The following is a 12,728-nucleotide window of genomic DNA, read 5'->3' on the forward strand; positions in this document are numbered from 1 at the left end:
AACTGAAGAAGTCTCTTGAATGGGAGAAGAAATGTTTTCAAAAGAGCAAAACCGGTTCAGTTCAACCTAGAAGAACTACCAAGAAGAACAATGACCTGGGCAAATAAGAACCTACACAGAGAAAGTCAAAGAAGGGAAGTAAGGTGAAATTGTATTTGAAAAGCATGGACCTTGAGAAAGTCACTTGTCCGATCAGTTTTTGATGCTATAAATAACATATAAACACTGTGATTGCATTCAGGCAATGAGTTAGAGTAAAAATTGAGTTCAGGCCACTACATTTCTGACCATAAACCTGAAAAACCCTGGAAGTGTCAGAGACTGTTGTGTGGAATCAAAGATACAAGATACATACTATAACAGAATGAACAAATTGAACAATATAACAAAGATAAACATCTAGAGGCCTGGGAAGAGTCTGGAGGAGTGAGACATGGTGTCTGACAGAGTTAGGAGAGACAACAAATATGAGGAATCAGAGGGGAGGTAAAAGTCAAAGAGGTCAACCAGTCAAAACAGAATGACACAACTGAAAGGAGCAGAGAACAAGGAGAGTCTAGTGGTTTTAGAAAGCTACGGGAATCAGTAACAATAATATTCAGAGTAAACAAGTAAAACTAGCCTGGATGATTCAGAGGAGATGGGGACAGAGCTGGCTCAATAATGGCCTTAGCTTTAACACTGTTTTTTAATAACAGTTCCCATTTTAACAAAAAGAAAATTACAATACACAATACCTTCATTTTTCTTCTCATTTGCACTTTTATACCTACAAAGTATCTTTAAAAAATAAAAAAAAAGACCAATAAACTGTTACTGGCCTGTCAACACATTTTTATTCATAACTATAACCTTTAGAGGAGGTCACATCTCTGCGGCTCCCACAAAACTGAAAAGTGTGACAGAATCTCAACTTATTTTCTGTGATAGAGTAGATTCTCAAGTAGTTTATGAGTTCTGCTTCAGCTGGGTGATGACAAAGGATATGATGTAGAACAGACACATGACAGGCACAACAGCAAAAGGCACCATAATTGTATTCCATTTGCTAACAGCAAAAATATAAGGCATTGGAATTGGGTATCAAATGATACCAAGCATTTTTCAATAATGAACCGCATCTACTTTAAGAAATTCAGTGATTAAAAAAAAAAATAGTATTTTTCGACCTAAGCACTCAGTTCTAGTTAGGGAGACTTAGGAGACGGACAAAGGAGGACTAAAGAGGAGAGGGAGATGGATGAAGAGGTCGATAGGTGTGTGGATTGGATGTTACCTCCTCCTGGGCGGAGTAAAGCTCCTCTCTCGTGCTACAGATGGTGCTCTCCCTCTGCTCCCTCAGAGCCTCCATGTCGGCCTGCAGCTTTCCAAGCTGAGCTGAACAAACACACCAAAGGACGTCAGGTCAAATATAAAACAAGGTTTATTCTTGTGTACTAGCATCACACGCTCTGGGGTTACAGTAGTGATGCAGACAAATTAGACACTAGGGTTGTTGATGGTTATGCCATATGAGTTCTATGTGAGCTGTGATTGGCTGCTTGAGTTTGTGAGGCCAGTGAAGAAAAGAAAACACAGAACTGTAAGTTTGACTAAGATCAGCTACTGTGGAGAACAGAATTAAAGAAAACCCTGCTGAGGCTCTAATAGTGTAGTATGAAGGTGAAATCTGGTGCACACCAATAAATTGAAACCTACCTCATAACTTATATGTATATACAGTGTTGGGAGTAACGTGTTATAAAAGTAATGCATTGCAGTAACCGATTACTTTTTGCTGTAACACAGTAATGTAAGGCATTGCTAATCAATTTTCAGTAATATTTTACTCGGTGCATGTTCAATAGCGCTTGTGTTACAACACACTTTTCGCCCATAATTTAATTGCTCAAATGGGAAAAAAAAAAAAAAAATCCCAGCAAGACCATGATACCATAGGGAATAAAAAAATGCATCAGGAAAGTTCTCTTTGTTGTTGGTGGTCAGCCAATGGGTGAAGATGTCGAAAGACAGTACATTGTCAACATGGATGTATGCTCATTACTAACCCTAAACCTGCTTTCATGAAGCTAGTTAGCATGATCCCTGTGATCAGCAATAACAAGGTAAGCTGACGTTTCTATGACTAATTAGAATTCTTTATCAACTGCAGATTTATCTACTAGCGTCCTCAGCACCGCGCTCCCTGTTTGACATTGGGGGGAGTTCTACTGCACACCTGGGGTTCAACGGTACAGGCAATTCGGTCTATACCTTGGTTCTCAGGCCACGGTTTCAGTACATGATATGCGCGTAAAGAGAACAGTTATTTTTTTCCCCCACAATTATATTTTTACTTTGCTTGTCAGCAAACCGAATTTCACAGTAGGAACAAATTATATCACTGTACTGAATAAAATAACATTTTCTGTACTGAACAATATAACCCTTTCTTACTCCTTGACCACATGTATACAGAACAATAAAACAGGCACGTGCACAGATATGGCACAAAGGGAGCTTTTATAAATAAATAAATTCCTGTTCTGCATACGAATGTAAAAGAAAACAGCAGTATAAAAACATGACGGTTATCTACCGTACGCATTTCCTTGTAATAGCATGTCATGGTGTTGTTTGGTTGTCAGAGTCCTGTACATCGGGTCGTGGGTATGGGCACGGGTAGAATTAAATGAAATGTGGGTGGGCAGCGGGCAAGGAAGAGAAAAAATAAAAGAAGATTCATGGATGAATATAATTTGCAGAACATTTAATGATGATCATCTAATTTCACCATGGTTGATCCACAGCCGGTTTGTTTTATTTTGAAGTGAGCTTCACCTCTGTTTACATCTGGCTAAATATGTCATTGAGCAGGACATATTAGATATGTATTGATGGCGTGCATGTTGACAATGTGTTTAAGTACATGTCAGGTTGTAGGTCAAATGTATGCGGGTACAGGATGCTGGGGCAGGGCTTCCCCGTGCTGCATGCTCACATGCATGTCGAGAGAAAGAGAGAGGCAGACAGACAGAGAGAGAGAGAGAGAGAGACAAGAGAGAGACAAGAGAGAGACAAAGACAGACAGAGAGAGAGAGAGAGAGAGACAGGAAAATTTTACATTGAAAACTTATTTAATATATTTAAGTCGATTAATTGTTTCAATTCTAGATTTGTGTGTGTGCACTCACTCTGCAGGTACTGGATCTGTTTGGTCGACTCCTCCGTCAGTTGAGAGTTACTTCTCCGCTCTTCCTCCAACAGAGCTGCAGACAGAACAGGGACGTCAGCTTCAGAGACCTGATGAGTTTTCATTAGTGGTTGAGATAAATGTGAGGGCTGTGATGAGGAACAGCCAACAGAAATATTCGATACAGTCTCAGCCAGTGTTGCTTCATTTCACATTCAACTGTAATTTTCCAGACACAAAAGACAAAGAAAAAAAGACTCATCAACAGTACAGTCCACTGTCTTATAGTTTAGTTGTCCTTCTTTGCATACAGAGTGAGACAAATAAAGGTATAATCCAGTGCTTTGAAAGTTAATCCTTTAGGCGCTGGAGTTTCTTTGTGTTTTTTTTAATATTCAATTTTGATTTCAAGATTTTACAAGGCTGTTTCCTTCAGTTATATTGCTTGTCGCAATATAGCGACTTTGGCGCTTAAAGGGTTAATAACTCAATTAGACTGTCTGTAGGCATATCTATACAGTGTTCAACAGGAGATATACAGCTCTGAAAAAAATAAGAGATCACTGCAAAATTATTACTTTCTCTGATTTTGCCATTTATAGGCCTATGTGTTTGAGTAAAATGAACATTTTTGTTTTATTCTCCAAACTAATAACATTTCTCCCAAATTTCAAATAAAAATATTGTTATTCAGAGTATGTATTTGCAGAGCACGACATATGGTCAAAATAAAATAAAAAAAATGCAGGTGTTTTCAGACCTCAAATAATGCAAAAAAAAAAGAAAAGTTCATACTGATTTCTGAAAAACACAATACTAATGTTGTAACTAGGGAAAAGTTCAGACATCAATATTTGGTGGAATAACCCTGATTTTAAATGACAGCTTTCAGTGTGTCTTGGCTCTCCGCCATTGCTGTTGGATGACTTTATGCAGCTCCTGGCACAGAAATTCAAGAAGTTCAGCAATGTTCCATTGGCTTGTGACCATCCATCTTCCTCCAGAAGTTTTCAAAGTGGGTTCAGCTCAGGAGACTGGGCTGGCCATGACAGGGTCTTCACCTGGTAGTCTGTCATTCACACCTTTATTGACATAGCTGAGGCCAGGAGCATTGTCCTGATAGAAAAACTAGTCCTCAGAGTTTGAGAACATTGTCAGAGCAGAAGTTGAATAGTTTTCAATAGTTATTTTTGGATTCCAATTATTTTTGTGGTACTAATAAGACTGTTTTTGCCTATTGGAAGAAGATAATGATGGCCACAGAAGTGTTTTTTATACTTCTTCTTAAATAAGACATGGATTAAGTGTTTATCAAGTAGAATAAGGTGTGCTTGTGTTGGAATTCAACAAACAGGAATGGAATGGCTGTCATACATGCAGACATGCTGATTTCAGAAGAAATTACAGTGTTTTTTTAATTTTTTCCAGAGCTGTATTTAAGAGTACTAGCGGCACTGTACCTGTGGTGCCATTGTACGATAGCATGAGAGGCTAAAATCGCCCAGCATACCTCACAACATTTGAATACAGACATAAAATTGTGCGTAGTAGATAGTCAGGTAATGTTTCTATTCATTTGGCGAGTTTGGCGGCGACTGGACATGTGAAGGTCTGTGGTGAGCTCGGACTTGGTCCGACGTGAGCTGGGACCCTGTGTGTGGTGAGGTTGGACCCGGTCCAAGGTGAGCTGGGACCCGGTCTGTGGTGAGCTGGGACCCTGTTAAAATCACCCAGCATACCTCACAACATTTGAATATGGACATACTATTGTGCCTAGTGGATAGTCAGGTAATGTTTCTATTCATTTGGCGAGTTTGGCAGTGATCGGGCCTATGAAAGCTGAGGAAAACCTGTACAAACGCCCTCTGCTGCAACATCGATCAGACACGGGCGGGACAGACGGACACAGAATGTGCATTATAGTAGGATTTGAAGAGTTAAATGCAGTGGCTTATTTTTTACCTTGTAACTCCAGACATTTCTGCTTGCCGGTGTTGGCTAATTCCTGGGCCAGCAGAAGCTCTCTGTGGAGATGATGGATGACCTGCTCCGTATCTCCTGGTTCTAGACCGGCCCGATGCAGCTCCGCTACAAACACCAAAAGAGCACTTTCTTTATTCTACTGATGACCTGTGACAGACGTATAATTAACAACTAATTCAAAAAGTCAAACAGACTGAAAAACAAGAGCATCTTTTAAACATAACATGCTATGCACTTTTAATACCTCTCGGCCAAATATATCCAACTTTATTTGTAAAGCACTTTAAAACAATCGCAGTGGACCAAAGTGCTGAACAGAAGAATAATTAGAACCAAAATAGAAGGATAAAATACAGAATAGATTAAAAGACCTAGAACTGTACACAAAAGAAAACAGTGCTGTACAGAAGGATAAATAAAATCCAAATAAAAGAATAAAATACAAGAATAGATTAAAAAAAATGTAAGCCATGCAATTAAAAAAAAACAAATAAATAAATAAAAACAATAAACCACTACCAAATAAAAACTATAGAATAAAAATAATACCTTCAAACATCTCACATGGTTTCAAAAACCAAGGAGAAAATATGGGTTTTAAGAAGGGATTTAAAAACAGACAGAGAAGAGGCAGAGGCCTGTCTGATATGGAGAGGCAGATCATTCCATAGTTTAGGAGCTGCTGCAGCAAAGGCACAATTACCCCTGAACTTGTGCTGAGTTTTTGGTACACTCAGGAGCAGTTGATCAATATAGCGTAAGATTCAGTTGAAAGTTACTACCCTATAATTTTGATTAGACTCTTTGTGTAAAACTTATTACATACATATTTATAGTATATTTATTACATACATATTTTTATTTGACCTTGAAAAAGTACATCAAGGTGACCTTATTTTCAGTAGGCTTCTGCTCCATGCCAAGTTGCATCCACAGTATGAATTTGGTGCAACGCATTCTTGAGATACTGCAATTATGTCGATGAAAAGACATGTCGCCATTTGACCTTGAAAACTATTGGTCACCTACTATGGTCACCTATTTTCAATAGTCAGTGTCATTGAATGGACGGACAGATAGACACACCGCAAAACGATTACAATACCCCTTTGGCCAGAAGATGCCTGTGGGGTAAAAACTGGAATTATTTCCCATTTGACACAAAAATCCCACTTTATAGCATTTAACACAGCATTTCCAGAACAAAAATGTACAAATATTTAAGGAAGGTAGGAATTAGAAGACATTTTTACCATCAAACTAAATTCTTATGAAATGATTTGAAACATACACAACACCAGTTATTTTGAAAATCACAGAATTATATCAGTGATCTTTCAGTAAAGGTCTCCTAATCAAACTAACCTATTAGTTGAACTTTCTGTCCTTTATCTTTGAAGGAATCAGTGAAATATCTTTAGATAGGACTGCCGTTTTGCGAAACACTTGCTTCAGATTTCAGGCAATTACATTAGTTTCTAAAATCTAATTTTTTAACAATATCATTTGCAAATCTTCAGATCACATTTCTGTGTCCAGGTAGTGTAGATCATTCTACATGAGTTGTGATGATTAGTTCAATATTTGGGTTATTTTCAGCTTTACCTCTAGAATCAGTCAAATTTTATTTAGCAATCAATCAGTTTTTATTTATATAGTGCCAAATCATAACAAAAGTTATCTCATGACACTTTAAGTATAGAGCTGGTTAAACCAGACTCTCACAAAAGCCTTCAGCATCTGTCCACATACTGTTGTCCACTGATCCACAGCCTTCTGGTGGTAACAGCACGGATGCCACCCAACAATTCCATGACTCTAGATTGGATATAGTCCCTGTATAGTCATTGACTTTTTTTTCTAATCTAGCGTTTGACCACCTCCAAGTGTAATTTGAATTCAATTTGCATATATTGCATTTCATGTATGCAAGTTTTTTTTTTTCTGTCCAGAGTTTCTAAAATCAAGCATTGCACAATCTGAATATGCAAAAAACAAAACAAAAAGGATTTGGGCTGAAATAATGTAAGGATATGTTGTCAGGGTTACCTTTGAGAAGAGCTAGTCTGTTCTGTGGTTCATTCAGGTCCTGATCATCCATGTTTCCATCTGTAACACAGTTATAAGAATTACCAAGTAATTACAGAACAGATGTGTAAAGGGTGAAAAGGTGAAAGAATATAAGACAAGATACGAGGTCAATTTCAGCAGTTGCTGTGTTTTACTGACCTGATGTGTCATCACTGCTGCGATCTTTGCTCGGACTCAGAGTGTCTGACATGTCGGACTCTTTGGCATCCATCTGATTCCCTGCTTTCACACACACACACACACACACACACACACACACACACACACACACGTACGTATGTTAGGGGATGAACATACCACTGACTTTCCAGCTAACACTATACCTTTGCTCTAACACCTCCTGTACCAAACCCACCTCATTTCCAACCTTATATACAGTACATTTCTGTACTAGGTGTTAGGTGTGCAGCAGCTTATTTCATTTTTCGGAAAATATTTGATATGTAGTGAAGGCATGAAGGAGTTAACAAAAAAGGCATTAAGTGTATTTTTTTAATTAAATGGAAATCTGAATTTTTCCTACTATAATAACACTTTTACCTATGTTAAATGAGGGGAAAGTAACTACACAAAGCATTTCTACTACCCTTAGTGTAATTTTGTTGTGGTAGAAATGTTATTGATATTTCTGATGTTTCAGACATCAGTGTTTTCCCTACCATTATTGACACGAGGGGCAGCACCTCAGTCTCATTTCAAAGAATCTGAGCAAAATTGAAAAAAAAAAAAAATTCTATGAAATGAGCTCTCTGCCATGCTTTTTCTGTTGTTTATGTTTACACTAGTAGGATTTCTGTTTACAGTGAGATATGAATGAATATACTGTTGTTGAGATTTTTTAATGGCACACTTACCACATCCGTGGTTATACATGTTTCAGGTTTTGTTTTGTTTTTTGTTTTTTTGTGGAAAATACACAACATGCTTTTTTTGGTTTTGATATATGGTAATGATTTTAAGTTTACAATTTGGGGGAAAAAAAACACAGATTTGATTCCAGTGAGATCAGAGTGGATATCTTAACTTACAAAGTTAAAAACTCACAAACTCACCTTTAATAAGCTAAAACAGATTAGTTATATTTCAAATAGAAATCGACTGAAATTGTTAATTTTCACAGTACAAGTTCATTCATGACAACATTTGAGACTGCTTACTGGTAGTTTTCTTGCTTCTAAATTGTTTTTTTTCTCCACAACACAGAGGATGAGACGAATCAGGTCACACATATACATTCAATGGCATTTTACACAAATTCACTGCTGCTGGTTTACTGACAATACAGACAGTAACAAAATCAGTTCCTTTAAGCCACAGTTTTAAGATCAAGGTAAGTAGTAATTATAATATGTTAAGTCCAGGGATATTGTCAGGTTTATGAATGTCATCATACACAGCTTGGGTTCACATGTAGGAATGTGCTGAGACAGAATGTATTCCAACACAGAGCTGTTCGGATGCCAAGTATTGTGTTTTTGTTCCCGGTATATACTCTCAGAGTACCAAAGGTAAAGGTCAAAGGTCAGGGGTCGCTGTAGCAGAGTCCCTCTGTCAGCAGGTTTACCCTTTGTGAAAAGTAACTGACATGCCTGATACAGAGGTTCAATGAATGTAGTCCATTAAAAGTCATCGTTGAGAGACAAAATGTCATAAAATTCACAGTTGTCGTCACTGTTTTATAGATGTAGTGACATGTACATTTTTCGTCAGTAAAAAAATTTGGGTTTTGGATTTATGTATGATCAGTGTTTACAAAAGGTATCAGAATCTCAGAATCACCAATACAACAGTTCACATTAATATCCCTCCATATCCCATCAATACCAACATCATGCACAACTATATTGTATATGTAATTTTATTATGTAAATGATATGTATGTACAGAAAAAGTAATAGAAATGGCAGATTTTCTCACATTTCATGTTTTATTCTTGAATGTTTCTGCCTGTCTTTCTCTTTGTTGTAATTTGCTGCTGTAAACATTGCAATTTCCCCACAGTGGGATCAGTAAAGTTATATCTTATCTTATCATCACTAGGACGAGGGTTTCCTGGGCGCTGTGGCGGCTTTCTGTCATTTGACTAAAATTTCAGCATTTTTTCATTGTTTTGGCACATTTTTTAAATATTCAAGATAATATGGTAGTTCAAAAAAACATGAAACAAACCTAGTCATTCATGAAGGGTACAATTCCAATCTAAATAATAATAATTCTAATGAGTTGAGGTCCTACAGTGTGTGAATCCAATTTAACCAGTGAGGGGTTGTGTGGCTTGTGTCATTGCTGATGGCCTGTTGGTGTTAATAAATAAACCAACAATGGTATTACTGTGGTTCTACCTTTGAGTTGGTTGGGGCTGGCCAGGATGTCATCTTCCGCTGTCTGGTTGTTCTGCAGGTGAGCATCCATCACTTCTACAAACATAAGCAAATATATTTACAGATTAAACAGCTCTTGGTTAAATTTGTCTGTAACAGAATAAAGATTGTTCAGAGAGTTTTGCACCATAAACAAAAACGTTGCTAAAAATTTTTAACTTTATCAACTCATTCATCAAAATCTTAAATTGTTGTGTGTGGAAATTCTGTTTTTTTCTTTCTTTACATACCTTTTTAAATAAATTCCCAAAAAAATTCAACTGAACACTCAGAGAAAATAGTCTGAGAGATGGACAAAAACTTTTATTATATGATCCAAGTGCAAAATATTATGTGCGTAATTTGAGGCGCTCACAACTTCATGTTCCAGTCCACACACAGAAACCAAACAACCTGAACATCTTAACCCTCTATGGTACCATGTTGCCCTCAGGCAACAGACCCATTTTTGGCCTTTCACATCTCTCTAAGGACTGCTGTGGTATCTTGCTGCAAAAAAAAGGCTTTCAAAATGTTATTTCCTGGCCCTTTTTTGCCTGGAAAAAAATATTTTCACACTAATAGGTGAGTAAACTTAATGTTTTGATAGTTTCATGCAATTTATTTGTTAATTTAATAGTGGAAATTTGTTAAAACGCAGCCATTGTTGCCCTGAGGCAACAATGTACCATGGAAAATTGCACATGTTGCCTTTAGGCAACAGTGAACCATTATGGAATCATCATAGCAGCATTCACCATTGGCATCAGCATCTGTGCGTCAGGTCAACACTGACCATTGGCCTATTGGGGTGGAGGAAAAAGAGCAGGTGCAAATACCCTAGATATAAGGGTATAGTGAAAGTGCAGTGCACAAAATGTGTCACCTACCTGTGACATAAGCACTGAGCAGCATCACCACAAGTGATGACAACACATATCAGGAAAGACAGAAGGGACTGACAGAAAACATGCACTGAAATGAAGCAGTGATGTTCAAACACTGTATTTTACACTTGTTTCTTGTTTTTCAAATGGTTATGATCTCTGTTGAGATAAGTAATTTAACACTTTCAGTGCCATGGGCCGATTAAATCGGCTTTACGAAAACAACCTGTAAAGTGCCACGGGCCGATCAGATCGGCTTTGGAGAACACGCCATATTTGTGTACAAACAAACCATCCACCCCCATTTCTTTCTCACATTTCGATGACGTTCTTTCTGTGTCCCCCTTTTGAGACCAAGCAGATGGGAATTTGAGGTCACACGACCGAATAATATTTTTATATCTTTTTAATGTTTCTTATTCTCCGGTGTTTCATCACAGGGAGCCCTCCATGCCGGGGGGCGGCTGTGTACTCCGGGGGCTGTGGCGCCTTCTCTCACTGGGGTCCGCTCCTTTCTGGTGGGTGGGGGTCCCAGTTGGCCCTCTCCCACTAGTTGGGATGCGGGGCTGTGTTGCTGGTGCCTGGTCGCCGGGGTCGGCAGCTGCCTCCTGGTGCGGATGGCTCCCTGAGACAGCGCCTCCTAAATTGATGTTCTACTTTTACTTGTACATTTTTGTTCTGGTCTACCCGTGCTCAGTCAGTCTTCTTAAGTATGTGTGAGCTTGTGGGTTTGCATGTATATGTGTGTGTGTGTGTGTGTGTGTGTGTGTGTGTGTGTGTGTGTGTGTGTGTGTGTGTGGGTGGGTGGGGGGGGGGGGGGGGGGGGCGGTACTGATTTTTAAACTGATATGTAAAGCACTTTGTGCTACAGTTATTAATGTATGAAAAGCGCTATATAAATAAAGATTATTATTATTATGAATTATGCAAATTACGATCAATAATGAATCGGCTGCGTCCGGTGCGTTTTGAATCTAATTGGCAATCGGTCGGATGTTACCGAGCGGTTTCCTGCAGGATTCTTCAAATATTATAAAAACGACGCGAAATACTGAAAAACGGCCAAATTCTGTGGCACTTTTAAGGCTTATTAGCCCCTTAACTGTCTGGCACTTAAAGAGTTAAAGTTAGTTAGACATAGTTACACTTCACGCATTTATTTAAATGGGGTGATCCTAAATGGTACGATGTTGATTAAAGGCAACATTTAGCCGAGAAACCTTTTAAGTTCATTTTATAATGTTTTTGAACTTAAAATTCCATGAATTGTGACTTCTGGATACTATTGAATATTTTTGCATGTGTTTATTACATAAACAATGTCCAAACTGAAAAAAAACCACAAAAAAAACAATATTTTTCATTTATGAACCATTATGGTACAATGTTGCCTACAGGCAATGAACCCCAAAAACTTCTAAAAATACAAATTCAAAATTCTTCAGGTTATGTTTATTTAGTCGATTTTGAGACATAAAAACACTCTAAACATTTTTTCCCTCACTGGGATCATAATGCGTACCATAGAGGGTTAAACTATTTAACCAAGCCATAAATATTCTTAACTTGTATACAAATTTTTTACTTCCACAGATGTGACTATTTTCACTTCTGTAGACCTTCCTGTGCTTACAAATGTCTAAAAATGACTTTCTTTGCTTTTACTTACTGAAATGAAGAAGAAAAATAGAGAAGTTTAGCTGATTTCTTACCATCAAAGTTGGCCAGTTTGTGAATTGAAGAACTAACAGTTTCCTTCAGCTGTTTGACGGCTGCAACAAACACACAACAGATGAGTCAGTGAACGTATCAGGACAGAAAATAAATAGTTCCAGCCTATGATGGGAAATCAACTCCTCAAGAAGTTTTACCTAATAAAAAAAATTAAAAGGGCTTCACATTATCTTCTTTTCCCTATAAATCTTGCATGTTTCTCAGTGAGTGTGAAGGAGATAATAGTTGTATTAACTATACAAGTTGTATTAACCACTAGTACGTAGTAGTAATAAGTATAATAATATATAATAACAGTATAATATAACAATAGTAGTAGTAATAAGTGGTTACTAATTAAACCAACACTCTAAGTCAGGTTTCATGCTAAGAACCTGTCGCTCTGGAAGAAATACATGTTTCATAATTATTCCTGAAATACAGTTACAAAGTGGGATCGGCTAATTCAGACAGCCCTGGTTCCTAAAAACTAACAGCTGGCAGTCTTCTACATCCGATATC

At 37.7% G+C, this 12,728-nt stretch overlaps 1 protein-coding gene across 4 annotated transcripts in view; it reads right to left on the bottom strand.

The window, feature by feature from the left end:
• Positions 1-12,728, bottom strand: part of slmapa (sarcolemma associated protein a) — a 148,292-nt gene that overhangs the window by 56,768 nt on the left and 78,796 nt on the right. For all 4 annotated transcript variants that reach the window (XR_003935505.1, XR_003935504.1, XR_003935506.1 and 1 more), the window contains 7 exons: positions 12,206-12,265; positions 9,589-9,663; positions 7,385-7,465; positions 7,205-7,264; positions 5,135-5,260; positions 3,174-3,248; positions 1,277-1,377 (listed from right to left, as the gene is read on the bottom strand). Coding sequence is in view for 1 of the 4 variants with exons in the window: in XM_030135349.1 (XP_029991209.1) it covers positions 1,277-1,377; positions 3,174-3,248; positions 5,135-5,260; positions 7,205-7,264; positions 7,385-7,465; positions 9,589-9,663; positions 12,206-12,265 (578 nt within the window). In the remaining 3 variants the exon portion in view is untranslated. The remainder of the gene's footprint in view (positions 1-1,276; positions 1,378-3,173; positions 3,249-5,134; positions 5,261-7,204; positions 7,265-7,384; positions 7,466-9,588; positions 9,664-12,205; positions 12,266-12,728) is intronic.

Source organism: Sphaeramia orbicularis, chromosome 5 (assembly GCF_902148855.1).
Source record: "Sphaeramia orbicularis chromosome 5, fSphaOr1.1, whole genome shotgun sequence".
Lineage (NCBI taxonomy): Eukaryota > Metazoa > Chordata > Actinopteri > Kurtiformes > Apogonidae > Sphaeramia > Sphaeramia orbicularis.